Source organism: Archocentrus centrarchus, chromosome 20 (genome assembly GCF_007364275.1).
Source record: "Archocentrus centrarchus isolate MPI-CPG fArcCen1 chromosome 20, fArcCen1, whole genome shotgun sequence".
Classification (NCBI taxonomy): Eukaryota; Metazoa; Chordata; class Actinopteri; order Cichliformes; family Cichlidae; genus Archocentrus; species Archocentrus centrarchus.
Genome location: NC_044365.1, coordinates 8258224 through 8276707, shown reverse-complemented (window position 1 = coordinate 8276707; position 18484 = coordinate 8258224). Strand labels below are relative to the sequence as shown.

At 41.3% G+C, this 18484-nt stretch overlaps 1 protein-coding gene across 1 annotated transcript; it reads left to right on the top strand.

Annotated features, from left to right (window-relative positions):
• The first annotated feature begins 3354 nt into the window (after positions 1–3354).
• On the top strand, positions 3355–18203 carry arhgap28 (Rho GTPase activating protein 28). The gene is made up of 15 exons (XM_030757198.1): positions 3355–3502; positions 3573–3793; positions 4067–4184; positions 7871–7997; positions 8118–8244; positions 8394–8532; positions 10723–10814; positions 13114–13191; positions 13802–13955; positions 14040–14122; positions 16721–16936; positions 17011–17136; positions 17382–17509; positions 17635–17672; positions 17751–18203. The coding sequence occupies exons 1-15, from the start codon at positions 3355–3357 to the stop codon at positions 17831–17833; spliced, it is 1878 nt and encodes a 625-aa protein (XP_030613058.1). The 3' UTR covers positions 17834–18203.
• Positions 18204–18484: the final 281 nt, after the last annotated feature.

Sequence of the window (18484 nt, the reverse complement as noted above, 5' to 3'; positions counted from 1 at the left end):
GAATGTCAAATACCCAAGTTAAAGCTAACATCATGATACCGTATAGCAGAGGACAGCTGCACAGCCTGTGTCTACCCTGGGACAGGATGCTGATATGGTGGAGGACTACATAAGATAAGATAAGCCATCCTCCAGGTGCCAAAATAATAAATAACATGAGACAGAAAATAAGAATGTAACTAAAATAAATAAGGGTCTGATATTTACAGTGAGCAAAGGCAGTACAGCAACAGCAAATAAACTGTCTATTCATGTACAACTGTATGCAATGTGCACAATTCACACTGACAAAAGGCTGAACAGGAAGGCACAGAGGCTGTATAATAGAAGGGGATGAGCACTCGCTGTCAGGGGGGGGATGCATTGGAGCTGGTGACACCAAAGGACTGAATAAACTGATCAGGACATCTATCAGTGACTGACTGCAAACTAGACCTCTCTGTCGCTGTGGTGGAGAAAAAGTCACTGAACAAACTGCATCCTGGATAATCCTGACCAGCTTCTGCACCAGAATGACTCAGTTCTGCTGGCACAAGGATCGCCACAGGAAATCTTTCATACCTCATGCAGTAACTGTCCACGGTGCAGAACATTTGTGACACAGAAAATCAAAAGTTTATTTTGACTCTACACTCCCAGAACATTTGAAAGCAGCTGTAGCTGTAGCAATAGTTTTTATACATTTAGTTAAACCAATTTAAATTCTAGTTTGCTTCATTGACTTTTCAATATAATTATAATAATTATTATTATGACAACAGCACAGTAAAGTGGGATTTTACGTGGAAACGCTGAAAATGAAATGAAAGGAACTTCTCGTCTGATGTGCTAGTTATGATAATTATGGAAACTTCTAATTTGCAATAAAGCACACACTGGAAACTAATTTGCTGATAGATGTAAAGGAAGTGAACTAACTTAGCCTTTTATGGCAACACCTGACATTTACCCAGAAATAAGCTGTCTCTTTTTATCCATGTAAACGTTGCTGAAATATGAGGAATTATTACAGAAGTTTCAATCAATCATAAGAAAAGAATTAATTGTAATGATATTTGCAGTAACCCTGTAGGCACAGATGGGATTTTTAACTGGGGGAGAATTGCTCATTTGCCTTTTTTTTTTTTTGGCCAGCATTAAACACACAAGAACAGTTTATGTATTTCACCTCCTAGTGAAATATTATAGCATAAAATCACCCTACAACACACCCTGTATAAATATTTAGTTCACTGGTTGACTGTTATTTCTTAATGCAGCTACTTTACTGTGGTATCCTTCAGCAAGATTCTACTCTGTAGTAAATTAGCAACCCCAGGATTGCTGAGTCTGTCTCTGATGTCACTGAAAAATCAGCATATTTAATTGGATACCAGTTCCATGAAGTTGTTATCACAGAAAGGAAGGCACCACCACAATAGACAGAAACTCTCCGACTTTCCTGGTGTGAGCTGGTGTCCAGCAGCTGCTCTAAACTGGGAAGCTCCAGCCCACCGTTACTCCCACGCTCTTACCAAACACACGCGCAGTGTCGCCCCTCCTATCTCCTCTCCTCATGTCTCCGCACAGAGAGGATCGACAAGCAGACTGATCGGAGGTGAGTCTCTTTTTTCATGTTTCTGCTGTTGATGCCTGACAGATACACTGATAGAGCTTACTGATTATTGATAGATAAATTCCTGACTATTAAAGGTAGTGGGCCTCATATAAAACAGACCCACTGTGAGGAACAGTTCCAGTGCAGCTCTAGATCCACTTGAAATCTAGAAATCTTGAAACAGATTTAAAGTAGAACCCTGATCAGTGTTCTGGACTCTAGACTGATCTGAGTTTGGTTTTGCAGCTTTGTAACATTATTATTATTATTATTATTATTATTATTACATGATATGAAAACATTTCAAAGTCAAAGCTATGACAGAATCTGAATTAATCTAGACTGAGCTGAAACTCGAACTAGACTAAAGCTTGTCCTCAACCTACTGAAGTCTGTTTCTCATCCCTCTGCAGGGGGAATAACCAGGTCAAATTGTCAGATGACCTGAGTGAAAACACTTAGTTCTTGATGCTCTGATTGGCCAGCAGCATCCATTTCCTCTGTCCTAATGGACATACAACCGTTAGCTTTAGCTTTAGCACTCCACCCTATACTCCCTTGAGAACCAAAACCATTAGCTAAGGTTCCCGTGCCACACACTGAAACCCTGCCCGCCCCCCCCCCACCCAGCCCCCCCCCACCCCACACACAAAGATCAATATATGGAAAGAGGCTGACTTCCTTGCTTCCTTTCTTTGTACACTTCATAAATATATAATGTGAGCTCAGCTTCATCCCAACAGCAGCTACAAACTCAAACACGGACAACTGCAAAGGGTGGACCCCATGGATTAAGACTGGGATGTCAATGAAGTTCATATACATATTTATATATATATATATATATATATATATATATATATATATATATATATATATATATATATATATATATATATATATATATATGGGGTTTACAGAGAAAATATCCAGTGGGCTGTAGGTCTCTGGGTGAAAATCCTTTGTTTGCGGCAGACATCAGAGGAGAATGAATTCTGTTGAAGCTGCTAGAAAGGCAACAGTAACTCAAATAGCCACTCATTATAACCAGAGTATGCAGAAGAGCATCTCTGAAAGCCCAACACATTGAACCTTGGACTACAGCAGCAGAAGAACACACTGGGTGCTACTTCTGTCAGCCAAGAACAGGAAACTGACAACTGACACAGGCTCACCAAAACTGGACTTCAGACGACTGGAGAAACACTGCGTTGATGAGTGTTGTGTCCCGCTTTGTGACCCTCAGTACCAATTAAGGATCGTACAGAGTATCATGTCCATTCCTTAATGATCACAGTGTATCCATCTTCTGATGGCTGCTTCCAGCAGGATAACATGTCACAAATCTCCGATCACTGTAAACTGGTTTCTTGAACATGACAATGAGTTCACTGTACGTCCACTGTCACCAGATCTTCACCCAGTAGAACACCTTTGGGATGTGGTGGGACTAGAGATTCACATCATGGATGTGGAAACCTGTAGCAACTGGATGATGCTTTAAACCTGAATATCTGAGGAATGTTTCCAGCACCTTGTTGTCTCTATGCCACAAAGAATTAAGGTAGTTCTGAAGGCAAAACAGGGGCACGACCCAGTACGAGCAAGGTGTACCTAATAAAGTGAATTTATAATGCTGCTAGTTTAATACGATAAGAAATACTTTATTTATGTCATATTTGGGAAATTCTAACAGCATGTAAAAAAAGCAATTACAATGGTCCATTTATCTCTGACTGACATTCTGTTTTTACAAGATGTTATCTTCATCTACCACCTCCATCTCCACCACCTCTGACCCCCAACATGTTGCCATAGAGACCTACTGGAGGGAAGTGCACAGCATCGAGGAGGAGAAGGATGGGGAAGAAGAAGAGGAAGAGGATGAGAGAAAGAGTATGGATGGTATGTCAAACTGACAGCAGAGTGAGACGTCAGCTTACTGTTCGACTCCTGCCTGACTTGTTTCTTTTAGAGGTGGAGCTCGAGGAGGCGTGGCTGACAGAGGCAGGCCTGTCTTCCTTGGTGACAGGCTTGCCATTGTCAGATGAGGTGCCACCACCAGCTGAGGTGCTGTTGTCCACATTGACACAGAAACAAGCAGCCACTGTGAGGAAGAGACTGGACAACTATAACGAGACGCTAAAGAAGAGAAACAGGCAGCCAATCAGAGACGTCCGGGATATCTTCACTGATGTGGGACACACACACACACACACGCGCACACAACATATGGACAATATAATGGATATAGAAATATACAATATATAACGTATACACATGTACAACAAATGTACAACAGATATAGAGACATTTTTTGAAATTATCCAGGCGCCCAAACAGCAAATTATATTTTAAAAAGTCATAGCACCTTAGGTTCATACTCACTGCAAGATACTGTGTTTCTTAAAATGAATCCTGGGCAACAAACACAGGTTGCGATGAGCATTTTCTCCCCTTCAGTTTCAGCCTGACGATGACTCACCAGACAGATGCACATACCCCGACTCCCACTCCCACCACGCCGAGCCACCACCAAGTCGATACCACACCACCACCAAGACCATCCGCCGAAACACTCCCAGAGGTACGTGTCTCTCTGCTCACCTATAAGTGACTCATGTAGTCCTTCACAGAGGGTGCTTCTCCATGGATTTTAGGTGATTTTAGATCCCAAGATCTTTGGTGTCTCTGATGGGATTTACAGATAGACAAAGGTTTTCTTGGTCCTTTCAGGGGTATATTTGACACTTTAGGGTTTCTAGCTGTCCTTAAACTGGTCTTAAACCGACCACAGAACCTATGGCTGGCTCTGCAGGTCTCGTATGGGATCCTTTGGGTCATTCCATTGACCTTTGAGAATTCTAAAAGGTCACCAAGTCATAAGTACTTCCAGTTGCTGCAATTCTGGAAGCCAAATGTCTTTCCATTTTTGCTTCATAAGGAATTTTAGTAGATCAGCAGTTGAAAGTGTCATGGTTCCAGTGTTTTTGTGGTGTTGTTTAATTGTAGGCTTTTGTGATTATTTAGAGCTTTTCAGCGAGTTATTTTCATGCTTTTAGTTTTTGATCTTCTTGTATAAGTTTCCTAGCCTTCCACAGTGTTTCTTTTAGTGAAAGGTTGCTGTGAGTTGTATATAAGTGGCATATTTGGTCAACGCCTTTCCAGTTTCGTTTTGACATTGTTTTGCTGAAATAAACAAGAGTCTCCCTAAAAAGATGTTTAGGTGACAGCACTGTTGCTCCAAAAAAGCATATTTATCTCATTAGGCATTAATGTGGCCTCTTATCAGTGTTCTTTATTAACATGCAAACATGGTGGGTCTAAAGAGAGCTTGCTCCAAGAGACAAGATTACTTTATAAAGTCTATGACAACTCCATTCTATCCCTGAAAAAATTCCCAGAAAAACCACTATTGAAATTATTTTTATCTCAATAGTGGTATCTCCATAAACAACCTTAGACGTCCCTAGATGTCCGTGAGCCTCACAAATGTAGTTATACACAACTTTGTCAAAAGTATTCACTCGTCTGCCTTCACATATATATGAGTGACATCCCATTCTTAATCCCTAAGGTTTAATATGATGACAGTCCACCCTTTGCAGCTACAACAGCTTCAGCTCTTTTGGGAAGGCTTTCCACAAGGATCAGGAGTGTATTTATGGGAATTTTTGACCATTCTTCCAGAAGCATATTTGTGAGGTCAGACACTGATATGGGAGAAGAAGACCTGGCTCAGACTCTCCACTGTATTTGATACACTGCCAATTTTGCAAGTTTTCCCGCCTACAAAGAATGGAGTGGTCTATAATTTTTTATTGTAGGTACACTTCAACTGTGAGAGACAGAATCTAAAAAATAAATTCAGAAAATCACAGTGTATGATTTTTAAATAATTAGCTTGCCTTTTATTGCATGAAATAAGTATTTGATACAATAGAAAAACAGAACTTAATATTTGGCACAGAAACCTTTGTTTGCAGTTGCAGAGGTCAGACATTTCCTGTAGTTCTTGACCAAGTTTGCACTCACTGCTGCAGGGATTTTGGCCCACTCCTCCACACAGATCTCCTCCAGGTCTTTCAGGTTTTGGGGCTGTTGTTGGTGCCCCTGGTGTCCTTAGACAGCTCTTTGGTCTTGTACATGGTGGAGAGGTTGGAGTGTGATTGAGTGTGTGGACAGGTGTCTTTTATACAGGTAATGAGTTCAAACAAGTGCAATTAATAGAGGTAATTAGTGCAGAATAGGAGGGCTTCTTAAAGAAAAACTAACAAGTCTGTGAAAGCCAGAATTCTTGCTGGTTGGTAGGTGATCAAATACTTATTTCATGCAATAAAATGCAAATTAATTATTTAAAAATCATACAATGTGATTTTCTGGATTTCTCACAGTTGAAGTGTACCTACGATAAAAATTACAGACCTCTTCATTCTTTGTAGGTGGGGAAACTTGCAAAATCAGCAGTGTATCAAATACGTCCAGAAATAAGTCCAGATTTTTAAGCTATCCAAACCATGACTTTCTAGAGCTGAGACCAGGAAGTAGAGTTGCAGTCTTATGAATTTCTCTGCAATTTCCCACAGAGATTATTGCTCAGACTTATGATCTTCATCAAATTTGCATAGACAGAGCTATTTTTTTGAAGCAGACAATTTACTCAAAATGTAGCTGAATTCAATGCTGATTTAAAAAAAAAAAAACTCCGCTAGATCTGTTTTTGCTCATTTATGAATTCAATTTCTGTTCAGTTCCCTTTTAACAGGAAGAAAATTGGTAAGATTATGAAGCTATCTGTCCATGCAGAGCTGGCATGGACGGATGGCTTAAAGCTGTGAATGTGGTGGCAGAGCGATGCATGTTTAGAGCCACGCTCCACATATTTCTGATGACACAGACTGTAACTAAACTGAACTGAACTGAATGTTGAACAGTAGAGGGCGGATGAATCTCAACTCAAACAAATACAGCAGGCAGCCAAGTTCCTTTTTACAGTGAGCTGATGGGTTTGTTTTTTTGGTTTTTTTAAATAAAAAAAAAAAAATTGGGTTTGGGGTTTTTAGTCACATTGCTAAATAGAAATCAGTACATAATGAAAATATTTTGTGTCTAGCTTTTCTTAGTAGTATGACTACAGAGAGCAACCTGAATGTTGAGCCAAAGACCTAGATAGAATTATACCTCACTTATTCTCACAATCCAACTGAAAAACACACACAAAAAAAAGTTGCATTTATTCATGTTTATGCCTCTTACTCAGAATATTTATTTGAACTCTCAGACTTCAGAGCACAGTTCAGATAAAATAATCACAGTGGGTGATTGTCACTCATGGATTTGTTGAAAACATCAGGCTACAAAATGCACTGATCTGGCTTGTTTTAATCAGACTCTCATTCCTGTCCTGACATAGAAACTGAAAATTTAATAGCATTTCCTGAAAACCGACTTTTGTCTGACCACTTCTTAATAACATTCATATTTACAATAATGGAGTGCACAGCACTGGGGAAGAATTCCATTAGAGTAAATGTGTATCTGAAACATGCTGTACATAATTGAAGGAAGGGATTTCACTATTGTGTTATTCAGTGCTCCGTGCAGACACATGCACAGTAGCTACTTAAACGTTACTCCCACAGAGTTCACTTCTATTGTTAACAGTACTGCAGCCTCACTCATGCATGGACACTGGAGCTCCTCTTAAAATGAAACAAATCATTTCAAGTCAGACATTTGACTCACACAGTAACACCTTAACATAGAAAACACACAATCTGGAGAGGAAGTTTCATATTAATCACCCAACCTGGGAAACTGTCTGTTACTGTATAATAAGCCCTCAGTAGGCCAACTTACTATCCTTCATAGATATATTAATGCTTTCCTCTTGAAGTGGAAAACAGAGAAAAAATGCATTAATGAATGCTTTCAATATTAAATGTGATTTATTTGTATGATGGCTGCCTGTCTGTTTAAAAGGGAATCTTCCTCCTCACTATCACTCATAGGGTATCACTGGGGTTTCTCTCTAATACTGTAGAGTCTGTATCTTACAGTATAAAGCACCTTGAGACAAATGTTGTTGGGATATTACACTGTATAAAATAACTATCACTATATGAATTGAACTGATTTGAAAATGGGCTTTAAAAGATTTGCAAATCATTTGTATACTATTTTTATTTGCATTTAACACAACATCCCAACATTTTCAGAGACAGGTTTGTTGTTTTTTCTGTACCTGCTGTATTATTTGTGTGTTTTTTACAGTGCGACCGTCTCTTCCCACGTTGGTTTTTGAGGATGGACTACCTGAACTCCCATCATCCCCCTCCAAAACAGACTCTCCACAACACACACGCTCTCCAGCAAACACATGCTCTCCAACACACATCATGCACACAAATGTTCTGACACACACATATTCTCCAACACACACACACCACACACACTCTCCAATAAACACTGACTCTCACAAACACGCTTCTTCCCCTCACACATACTCGCCCCCCATCAGCCAGATGATGCAAGTTGACTGGTTGCTGCGGGACTCTCCATATTCAGAGGGTGTGGCTGAGCACAAAAGGGGCAAGACCTGCTGGGACTGTGTGCATTTCCATAGAGACAACAACAGTGAGCTGCGGGTGAGTGTGACCTGCTACCTGCTAAGAGAGCTCTCTTTCCAGTCAAATCCAATTGCTTGGAATACGAGAGGCTGCTAGTCTGTGTGTGTGTGTGTGTGTGTGTGTGTGTGTGTGTGTGTGTGCAGTTTGTATCTATCGCTCCCTCTCAGGGTCTTAGCTGTGCAGAAGACCTGTCATCACGTGACCTCACCCAGCTGGGTTTCATCTCTCACATTGAGCTCACTACCTTCCTGATGGCTCTGGGCATCCAAACCAAGCGCACCCGTCCTCCACGCTGCAGGACCCGAGGTGCGTAATTTTTTTATATGATGATGCAGGTTCACAACAAACAGAAGGGTTTAGACCAATAGGATATCAGGTAGGATATCAGAAAGCTGTAGAGTGATGTCAACATTTTTATTTGTTGGCTTTTGTTTTAACAAATGTGAATTTTTACCATAAAAACAACAAATCAAAATAAACAAACAAGGACTTTACAAACCACATTCAAGCAAACAAAACTTACAAATTCACATAATAAAATATTTGATTATTGTTATGAATTCAAAAAGTACAAAGAACACAAACAAAAAATTCATAATCATAAATAATTATGACCGATCCAGATCTTCCACATACTGTAAGTCTTTTTTTCTGTATTTCAGTCCATGTTATTCTTTCTAGTAGAAGTTGTGTCAACATTTGTTGTACACCTTGGCTACAAATTGCCGCCACACTACATTTCCAGTGTAATGAATGAGAGAGGCTACATCAGGCTTGAAAACAGTGTGTAAGTGGTGTGCATCTGCTCCATAAGCATAAAAATAATTGAGCTTTCTACTGTTTTTAGTTTTTACATAAGGTGTGCATCATTATTTTACACAGAAATGGGTCATAAAGTAATAAATTAAAATGCCAGCACACAAAAAATGACTGGCTTCTCTGGCCATAACTCTTCAAGACAGTTATCACTATTCTGATAGTTTTCTTGAAGAAGTGAATTTACTTAACTTCATTTTCTTTTCCAGTTTTTTTATTTTTTGTTGCACTTTTTAAAATTTAGAGCTTAAATCTTAATGCTTTCCTCTTGAAGCAGGACTGGTGTCTGTGTAGTATGAATTAGGTTGTCAAGGTGTCAGCTGTGTGGGCCCCAGTGCAGGACATGTGAGCACAGGGCTGAACTCAAATACAGTTTTACTGCTGGAGGCCCTTACAATGTTCAAAAACATGAAAAACAAAAGTATTAAATTCCAATCCATGGTAGGAAAAGTCCACAATACAAAAACCTTGGATCACTTGAAAGGAAAACTCAAAAGGAGGGTGCACACACAGCTTAAGGGAAACACAATGATGACGCAACAAAGGACAAGGGAAAACTTGGACAATATACGTACACCCGAGGTCACGAGACAAGAAAAAATCCACTGGGATCAGAATTACACAAACGAGACGAGGGGAAGCAATGCAGGACACGAGACACAGAACACGAGGCTGGCAAAACAAAAAAGGAAGTAAGAAGACAGTGAAACAGAAACACAAACTTAACACCACACGAGGAGGCAGACACACTGAGGAAAACAGATACAAGAGACACAAAAGGAGAACGGAGGGAGAACTAAACTCTAAAGCTGCTGGGAACTTAAGGAAACACGAAACAATAAACAGACCAGGAATAAACCAGAGAGGAATCCAAGAAACCATATAACATAAAATGAAGCAGTGATAATGAAAACAAATAAACTACAAAAGTTCTTTAAACTAAGAAACAAAACTGAAGAAATGAAACAATAATTTAACTTCACAAAACACCCGGCAAAAGGCCCAGGACATGCTCCACCTCTCTCTCTCTCTCTCTGCCTTTTGTTTTCTTACTAACAAACAAACACAACAACAAGCAAACAGTAACAGTCAGACACCTCTGCCTCACAGGAAACCATCACAATGCCCCCAGCTGTTTCACACATACCAACACAGCTACCACCCAGCAAACAGGCCTGTGCAGGCCCACAGTGGGTAACTGTGGGTTAACTATGGGACCGTGTGGGCATGGTGAACTTGCACTTATCTCACAAGGGCCCCCAGTGGGTGTGCCCACACAGAGCTCACTGCAGTTTTGGCCACTATATGGTTTTTCTATGGGCAAGCCACACAGCCCCACAGTTCACTCCACTAAGGCATATTTGCTGGCATATTATTTATAATAAGAAAACAACATACAATGAAATGTGACTATTGTGATCAACTATGTGGTGAACCCTTGTGAATAAGGGCGGGGCTAAAAGTAGGTGTTTTGTTTTTGCTGGAGCACAATTCTGGTACACACTCCATACCAATGGCAGCAATGTCCCATGGGCCACATGTGGGTCCAGCACGGTGGGGCCGTGGTGGGCTGCCCCTTGTGGGTCATCTGGGTTTTACTAATCTCTTTTAGTAAAACCCTGTAATGAAAGATGAATAAAGTGGCTCGCAGAACACTTACTGTGTCTCTTTGCCCATCAGACAGTGGTGCGTTTGGCGTTCCTCTGAACACGCTGTTGGAGAGAGACAGGAAGAAGTTTCCTGGAGTCAGAGTTCCTATCGTGTTCCAGAAGGTAAAGAACCTGTCACTCTGTCACTCTGTAACATTCTCTCATTCACTCTCAGTAACATTGCTGGCCTCATCAGTCTCAAACTCAGGATGCACTCTGGAAGCATCCATCAGAGTGTGTGTGATGGGAATGCTATTGGTATTGTATGGCTTGTAGTAAAATGCTCTGAGAGCAGAAAAGTGCTGCATGAATCCATTTAGCATATGATTCTGGTGACCTAAAGTAGTTTGTGTTTAGTATGACGCTAACAGTTAGTAGAGTTAGTTTATCTGTGTCTGGATCAGGGCCTGTTCCAGGAAGCAATCAGCTCTCAGTATGTTCACTCTGAGTTAAGTGTGTGCTTGAGTTGAGAAAGAAACAATCATCAGTGGAAGACCAGGACTCACCATGGCAACAGGTAAATGAAGAACAGAGACTCAATTTGAATCGAGTGCATGAAGAAATATGAATTTGTGTCAGTGTGCACCATAACATTTTTCTTAAGAAACAACAGGGGAGAAAAAAGTCATTTCAAGTGGCTTTGGCTATCATCATCATAGGCAGCATTAAAAATTAATATAAAATACCTGTTTTTTTATACTATGATAATTTTCACATCTTGAATTTTCATTAGATGAAGCTGGAATCCTAATTGGACTTTTGATCTTTAATTATTCAAATACAACCTGGCAGAGACTAAATGTAGGTGACAGAAAGTGGAGATAAAAGCACTGAGAGAAGATGCAGTTCTTTTGGACCTGCGAGTTACCCAGATGGCAATAGACTCCAGGCTGGAGCCGTCCTCATGTTGTTGTTTTGTGTTTGTGTTTTTTAATAAATGAAAAAGTGTTTTTGCCACATTTTATGACCATTTCAATTTTCAAATAATGTTCAGTAAATGTTCACTGAACGTTATGCACTGATGGGCAGCAACAATCTCATTTTTATAGACTATGTCATTATTGCTGCCATTAATGGATTAAACAAAATGCTTAATGATGTTTACAGAAAAACTCTGCTTTAATGTTCCCCCATTCAAGCCATTTATAATTTGATCTATCAGCCTTCACTGATACATGATGGCTCTCTCACAGCCATAGCAGAAATGTTTTACTGAATTACTGCTAATAATAAGAGTTAAATAGTAGTAATCTACAGGCACCTATAAGCTAACTTTTCAAGTCTTTAATGAATGTAAAGTTTCATCAGGAAATGCAAACATAACCAATGTCTAAACTTTTATCTACATGTTAGTCAGCGAGACTTTAGAAATTTCCATAAGGATGAGCCATTTTAAGTAAGCAATACAGATTATGTCAGCACAAAATAAGCCACTGAGAACAGATACAAAACAGATCCAGACAGCATGAGCTGGGAAATGACCTGATCCAGTCTGAATCCATGTTATCCATTTTGGATCCATCTCGCTGTGCAAGTGAACTCATGCAGACCCAGTTTGTCGATACGTTATGATCCCTTTGGGTTGGTCCAGTTCAGAGTCACAGTTATCTGGGTCGACCCTCTGAGATTGATTTTGAGAACAATTTTCAACATGAACTGTTCAGAACACAGACTGCAGCCCACATATATAAAAAAATCCCTTTAAAATACATTTAGTTCCATTTTACAGTCTTAAAGTCATTTCAGCCTCATCTTCACTCACATTATCTCCAAGATTCCAACTTTGACAGATATTTTCCCATCAGTGTGACCAATTACGGTGCGACAAATGAGTTGTCATAGATCAGTGTGTTGTGGGTATACAGATACATTTTATTTCAACAGTGATTGCTACAGTTCAGTAAATGACAGTCTGAGAGTTGCTTTAATCTCCACAGAAAGACTATAGAGTTTATTCTGAACTGATAATAAATCAGTTTCATATGTCTCTGTCTCTGTACACTGACGACTGACTATAAAAAGTGCTCATATTGACTACAAAAAAACAACAAGCTAATTTCTAGCTGGGATTTCAGTGTTTGTGAAAATGTAAACTTCTGCAGATCAATTCACTCCACTCTGACCTTTGATAGCACCTTTAGGAAAGAGGAAATGCTTCAGGAGGAAGTTTGCTGTAGAAAGCCTGCCAGCCAGCAGGCTGGGTTCACAGCGTCTGTAACTATAACAACTGACTCAGAGTTTAAGTTAACTCCTTTTCTTGAACAGATAACCAGAGTTTCCATCATCTCAGGGTTAACAAACTCAGAGTTTTAGCTAAATCTGCTTCCTGGAATAGGGCCCAGCTGAACTCACACCAGTCTGGAAATAACCAGTCACCCCTCCCTTTGTGTGTGTGTGTGCGTGTGTGTGTGTGTGCATGCAGTTGTTGTATATTTTAGAGCAAACGGGTCTGCTGACCGAGGGGATCCTCAGAGTACCAGCATCAGCTGCTAGACTCAAGGTAGCACACACACACACACACACACACACACACACACACACACACACACACACACACACACACACACACACACACACAGCTGTTTACACAACACCATGGTGACTTATTGTTTTATGCTTGAGTGGGGGTAGTGCAAAGGCAGTCCGTGGGCAGTCACAGACTATCTGTCTGTTGTCTGATGGAGGCAGTGTGACAAACATATTACAACCAGTCTGTGGGCCACTCTTTCTTATGCTGTTGTTGGTCCACCAGTGAGCCGCAGAGAGCGAAGTTAGAACATGCAAAGAGCTAAAATGAAACAGTTAAAGATGATGAAAAGTGTCCACTGCAGCCACTGGCTGTACTTTTCATGCTGTATTTTTTTTATCTCTGATTCTTTTATTCATGCTTCTCCCGTTCCTAGTGAACTCCACTGTCGCTCTCTTCCCTATTCCTGCCCACTTGTCAACCAATCATAGGTCATCTGCATCATACTGATTTAAAATGTCCTTTAACATTTATTCTCTCTGTCTGATTGTGTGTTTATCTCTGCCTGCCTCTTTCTGCCTGTTTCTCTCTGTCTGTGTGTCCCTCTGCTTATTGCCCCCCCCCCCCCCCCATCTGCTTGCAGTACCTGCGTAGAGAGTTAGACAGGTGCTATGATGGATTTGACTGGTCTGCACTGAGACAGGTGGATGCTGCTAGTCTGCTGAAGCTTTTCATCAGAGAGCTGCCAACCCCTTTGTTGACGCACACACATTTGTCCATCTACCGCTCTGTGTTGAGTATGTGCACACACATACAAACACACACTTTCCAGCATTTTAAATGTGTTTGTGTAACTTGAGTGTCTTTGTGTGTCCCTGCAGGCATCCCTTCTGAGCTCCATCAGGTTCAGGCTCTGCAGCTGCTGATACTGCTGCTTCCAGAGGCCAACAGAGACATTCTGAGAGTAAAACTTCACCCAAACATTGTCTGCACACACAAACTAGACACACAGGCAGGCTGCCAGTGAGAGAGAGAGAGTTAGGCAGACAGAGAGAGAAGCAGAGTGAAAGTCATCAGTGTACACATGTCACAGCCTAAAAGAGCACAGCACATTATAGATAATCTTCTCACAGCTCACATAGAGAACCATCTGACAGATGACAGAAGATTTATTATTATTAAAATATAATTACATTGTTGTAAACTCATTCTTCAGTTACCCTAAACAAACATCACGTCTATGTGCAGTCAAACTATCACCTACAAACTATCAGGCTATGATGCCTGACGGGAGCTTCCGTGTTGCACTGAGGCAGGTTATTGGTCAGTAGTTGGATGGGACGGTTCCCTTCTGCTGGTCCTTAGGGATCCTTGCATCTTTCTTTACATTTACAGACAAAATGTTTCTGTAGACTTCTGAGTACTGCTGTCATCATGTGTGACATCATCACTGAAGATTAATGAGCCCATCCCAGCATCAGTCTGAGAAAGAATGTTTCTAATTTTAGAAATATTGCACAAATGAAAAAAGCGGTCCTACATATTTGTTTAATATGTGCATTGAAGGTTGTTGCTGATGTCACTAACAGTATTTTTAGGGTCAGTATTTGTAGCCAGTCTTGTTTCTTTATAGCACTTACAATGTTTCTGTCATCAGCTGCTGTGGTTTCCCTTGATCTACCTGTTTGACATCTGTTACTTAGCACACCAGTGACAACTTTTTTCTTCAGGACATTCCAAATGACAGCTTTGCTTTCACGCTCAGCCCCCTCTTTACCGTGACAGGCTTATTGCCAGAAATATGGACCAAGCTCTTGCTGCGGTTGTACAGGGACTGAATGGCCCACAACGTCCCTTCCCTCACCTATGTTCATGACTTTTGGTAGTGACCAAAAAAATGAGATTATGAATACAAGCGACAGAAATGAGCTTCAGCCAAAGGGTGGCTGGCCTCTCCTATAGAGATAGGGTGAGGAGTGCAGCCATTCAGTAGGGGCTCAGAGTAGAGTTGCTGCTCCTCCACACTGAAAGGAGCCAGTTGAGGTGGTTTGGGCATCTGACTAGGATGCCTCCTGGGCATCTCTTGGATGAGGTGTTCCGGGTATGTCCTACCGGGAGAAGGCCCCGGGACAGACCCAGGACACGCTGGAGAGATATGTCTCTCATCTGGCCCGGGAATACCTCGGGGTCCCCCTGGACTAGCTGGAGGTCTGGGCTTCTCTGCTTTGGCTGCTGCCCCCGCAACCCAGCCCAGGATAAGCAGAAGAAAATGGATGGATGGATGGATGGATGGATGGATGGATGGATGGATGGATGGATGGATGGATGGATGGATGGATGGATGGATGGATGGCATTCCAAACGGTTCTTACTGGCTATGGCCAATGTTTGTGCAGTGGCTCTGATTGACTTTCCATATTCTCTCAACAGCACAGGCAAACCCCAAATCTGAAAGTGAACATAGACATTCATCATTATAAGAATGGGAATAACTTTATTGATCCGAGAGGCAAATTCATGTCAAATTCATCTGCTATTTGTATGAGAATTAAAAAGCCTGATGGCTGTGGGTACCAATTTTCTGTATCTCCCCTTTTTTCATGAAGAGAGTGGAATCTTCCAGTACTGATTTTTTTTTTCTTTCATTTTTGTTCCATAAGGCTGTTATAAAGTGGGGGATCAGAGTTGTTCAGGATGGTTTCTAACGTCTTTAGTGTTTTGTTTTTTCACCACCTCTCCCACCGTGTCCAGTCTGGTGGCAGGAAACTGTGAAGAGCACCTCTGGATGTTTAGTCTGTATCCTAGTAACAGTTTCTTGTTTATTTTTAGGTACTCTGTGTTTGGTTACTTGTTTAGTTTTATTTATTGTTCAGTTATTAGTATTTGAATATTTAGTTCTTGCTATATTTATGTTTGTATGTATTTATGGATTTTAGGATTAAAGTTAGGATTAACCTAACCCTAATCCCTTCACTGTTTTCCTGTCTCTTCCCATCATCTTAAGTTTACTCATTGTCTGTGTCTCCCAACTTTCAGTTATTGTTGTTCACTTGGTGACAAACCTGACTGACCCAGGCTTAGGGACCATGAGCATCAGACCTGCAGACAGACAGAGAGACAGACAGAGAGACAGACAGAGAGACAGACAGACCATCGCTTTTTGACTGTATGCTGAAAGTGAGAAGCACACTGTCGCTGCCATTGCTGACAGCTGCTTGTACACGTTCATCAGATTTGAAAATCTCATAAACTCATAGTAGTACTCTGGGTATTAATATTTACAAATACAAAACTACAAGGTCCAAAAAATTCAAAACGCTGGACAAATGAACCCAGGACCATGACACATTTAAACGGTTTAAAGATGTTACAGTGTGAATACAGTGGGGTTTATTAGATTTGTAAATCATTGCATTCTGTTTTAATTTACATTTTACACAGCGTCCCATTTTTTTTTTTTAATGGGATTGTACCTTAAATTGACGTGTACAGGCTTATTTTATAGAAATCATACATTTCCATGGTTGGAGGAAAAACCTGCACTGTTTTTTCATGATTCCAGGCTCTGCTGAGCCTCCTCCGAAAGGTGGTCTCTCATCAAGAACACAACCGTATGTCTCTGTGGAATGTGTCCATGGTGATGGCGCCCAACCTGTTCCTCCGTCATCACCATGGTAACAAGCGCTCAATTGCTAAGCAACGAGATGAGATGGAGGAGGCAGTGGGTGGAGCCCAATTGATTCGGCTGATGATCATACACCAGGACGTGCTTTGGACTGTGAGTTGCAGGGCACACGTGTAGAGTCTCAGTGCCCCTAACCCCCCAGTGACATCACTTGTTCTCTGTGATAGGTCCCCAGGTTTCTTCTGTCTCAGGTGAGACAGATGAACCAGGTGTCCATTCAGAAACAGCTTGGCCTGAGTTGGGCCAGTAGAAGACTGCTGAGGAAGAAGAATGACAAGAATGAAAGAGACCAGGTGAGACAGAGACCAGGACCAAGGAAGACAGAAACTAGCACCTGGAAAGACTGAGAATTGGATGAGATGGGGACCAAAACAAGTTGAGGCAGAGAACAGCATGAAGAGAGAGAGAGACCGATAGAGGTCAGAGCCGAGGGAGACAGAAACCAGAACCACCAGAGGGAAAAACCGGGTAAGCCAAAGACCACTGCCACGTGAGACGGGGATCAGGTTCAGTGTGGTTTCTGTTTGTGTGTCTGCAGATCACAGAGCTGTGTGAAGGTGTGATCAGGGTTCATGCGCCTCTACACACCAAGATTTCTATGGTCGTACAACTCGAGGAACAGACAACAGCCAGGGACATAACGTCCCGCTTCGAGTATGAGAACAGGTGACAAAATCTCACACACGCGCGCGTGCATGTGATTATTCCAACATGAATAATCTGACTTTCACCCTGTGTCTCTCTCCCCTTCCTGTCTGTCCCTGTCCGTGTCTTTGCCCTTCTCTGATAAGCCCGGTTCAACATCTGTATGAAGTTGGAGGAAACATCTGTGAGTCTCATTATGACATCATGATAAACGCATCACTGGAGGTTAAATATTAAACCTGTCTCTCTGCCTGTCTCTCAGGTGAGCGTCGTCTTCACCCTGACTGTGTTTTGTTGGATGTTTACAGAGTTAATCCCCACTGTGACTGGCTAATCAAATCCTGACAACCTGTTTCAAGTGTCTCACCACCTCTCCCATTAAATGCCTTACCACCTGTCAACACACACATGGTTCATCTTTTGTTCACAGCTGTTTGTGTTACGTCAGAGCAACATCAGGAGTTGTCATTTATCAGCCAGTTGCAGTCTGTTTTTGGTTAGCAGCTGGGTTTAGATCATTTATTGAAATCATTTCCTGGTCTGGTCTTTGTTTACTGTTGTTGTTGCTATTCATCAGGGCCCTATTCCAGCACGTTTAGCTAACAACTCTGAGTTTGTTGACCATGGTAACAGACTCTGTGAACTAAACTTGGTCGGTGGCAGAACCAGCTGACACCCGGACTAATTTCCTCATTCATAAAGTCGCTGTCAAAGCACACGGGGGAGCAAATTAATTTGCAGAAGTTTACATTTTGACAGAAACCCCAGTTAGACATTAGTCTGTGTACTTACCATGAGCGCCTTTAGAATCATTCACTCATCGATAATACAGGGACAGAGACATCAGGTATGTCACAGATTTATATATTTCACTCAGAATAAAATCTCTAGTGTCAGTCTTTCTAACTCTGGAAGACTGAGCTGTCAGACTGGAGACATTTACTGTAAGTTACAGCAGCATCACTGCTTGAATCAGACTAATGTGTGTGAAGTTGT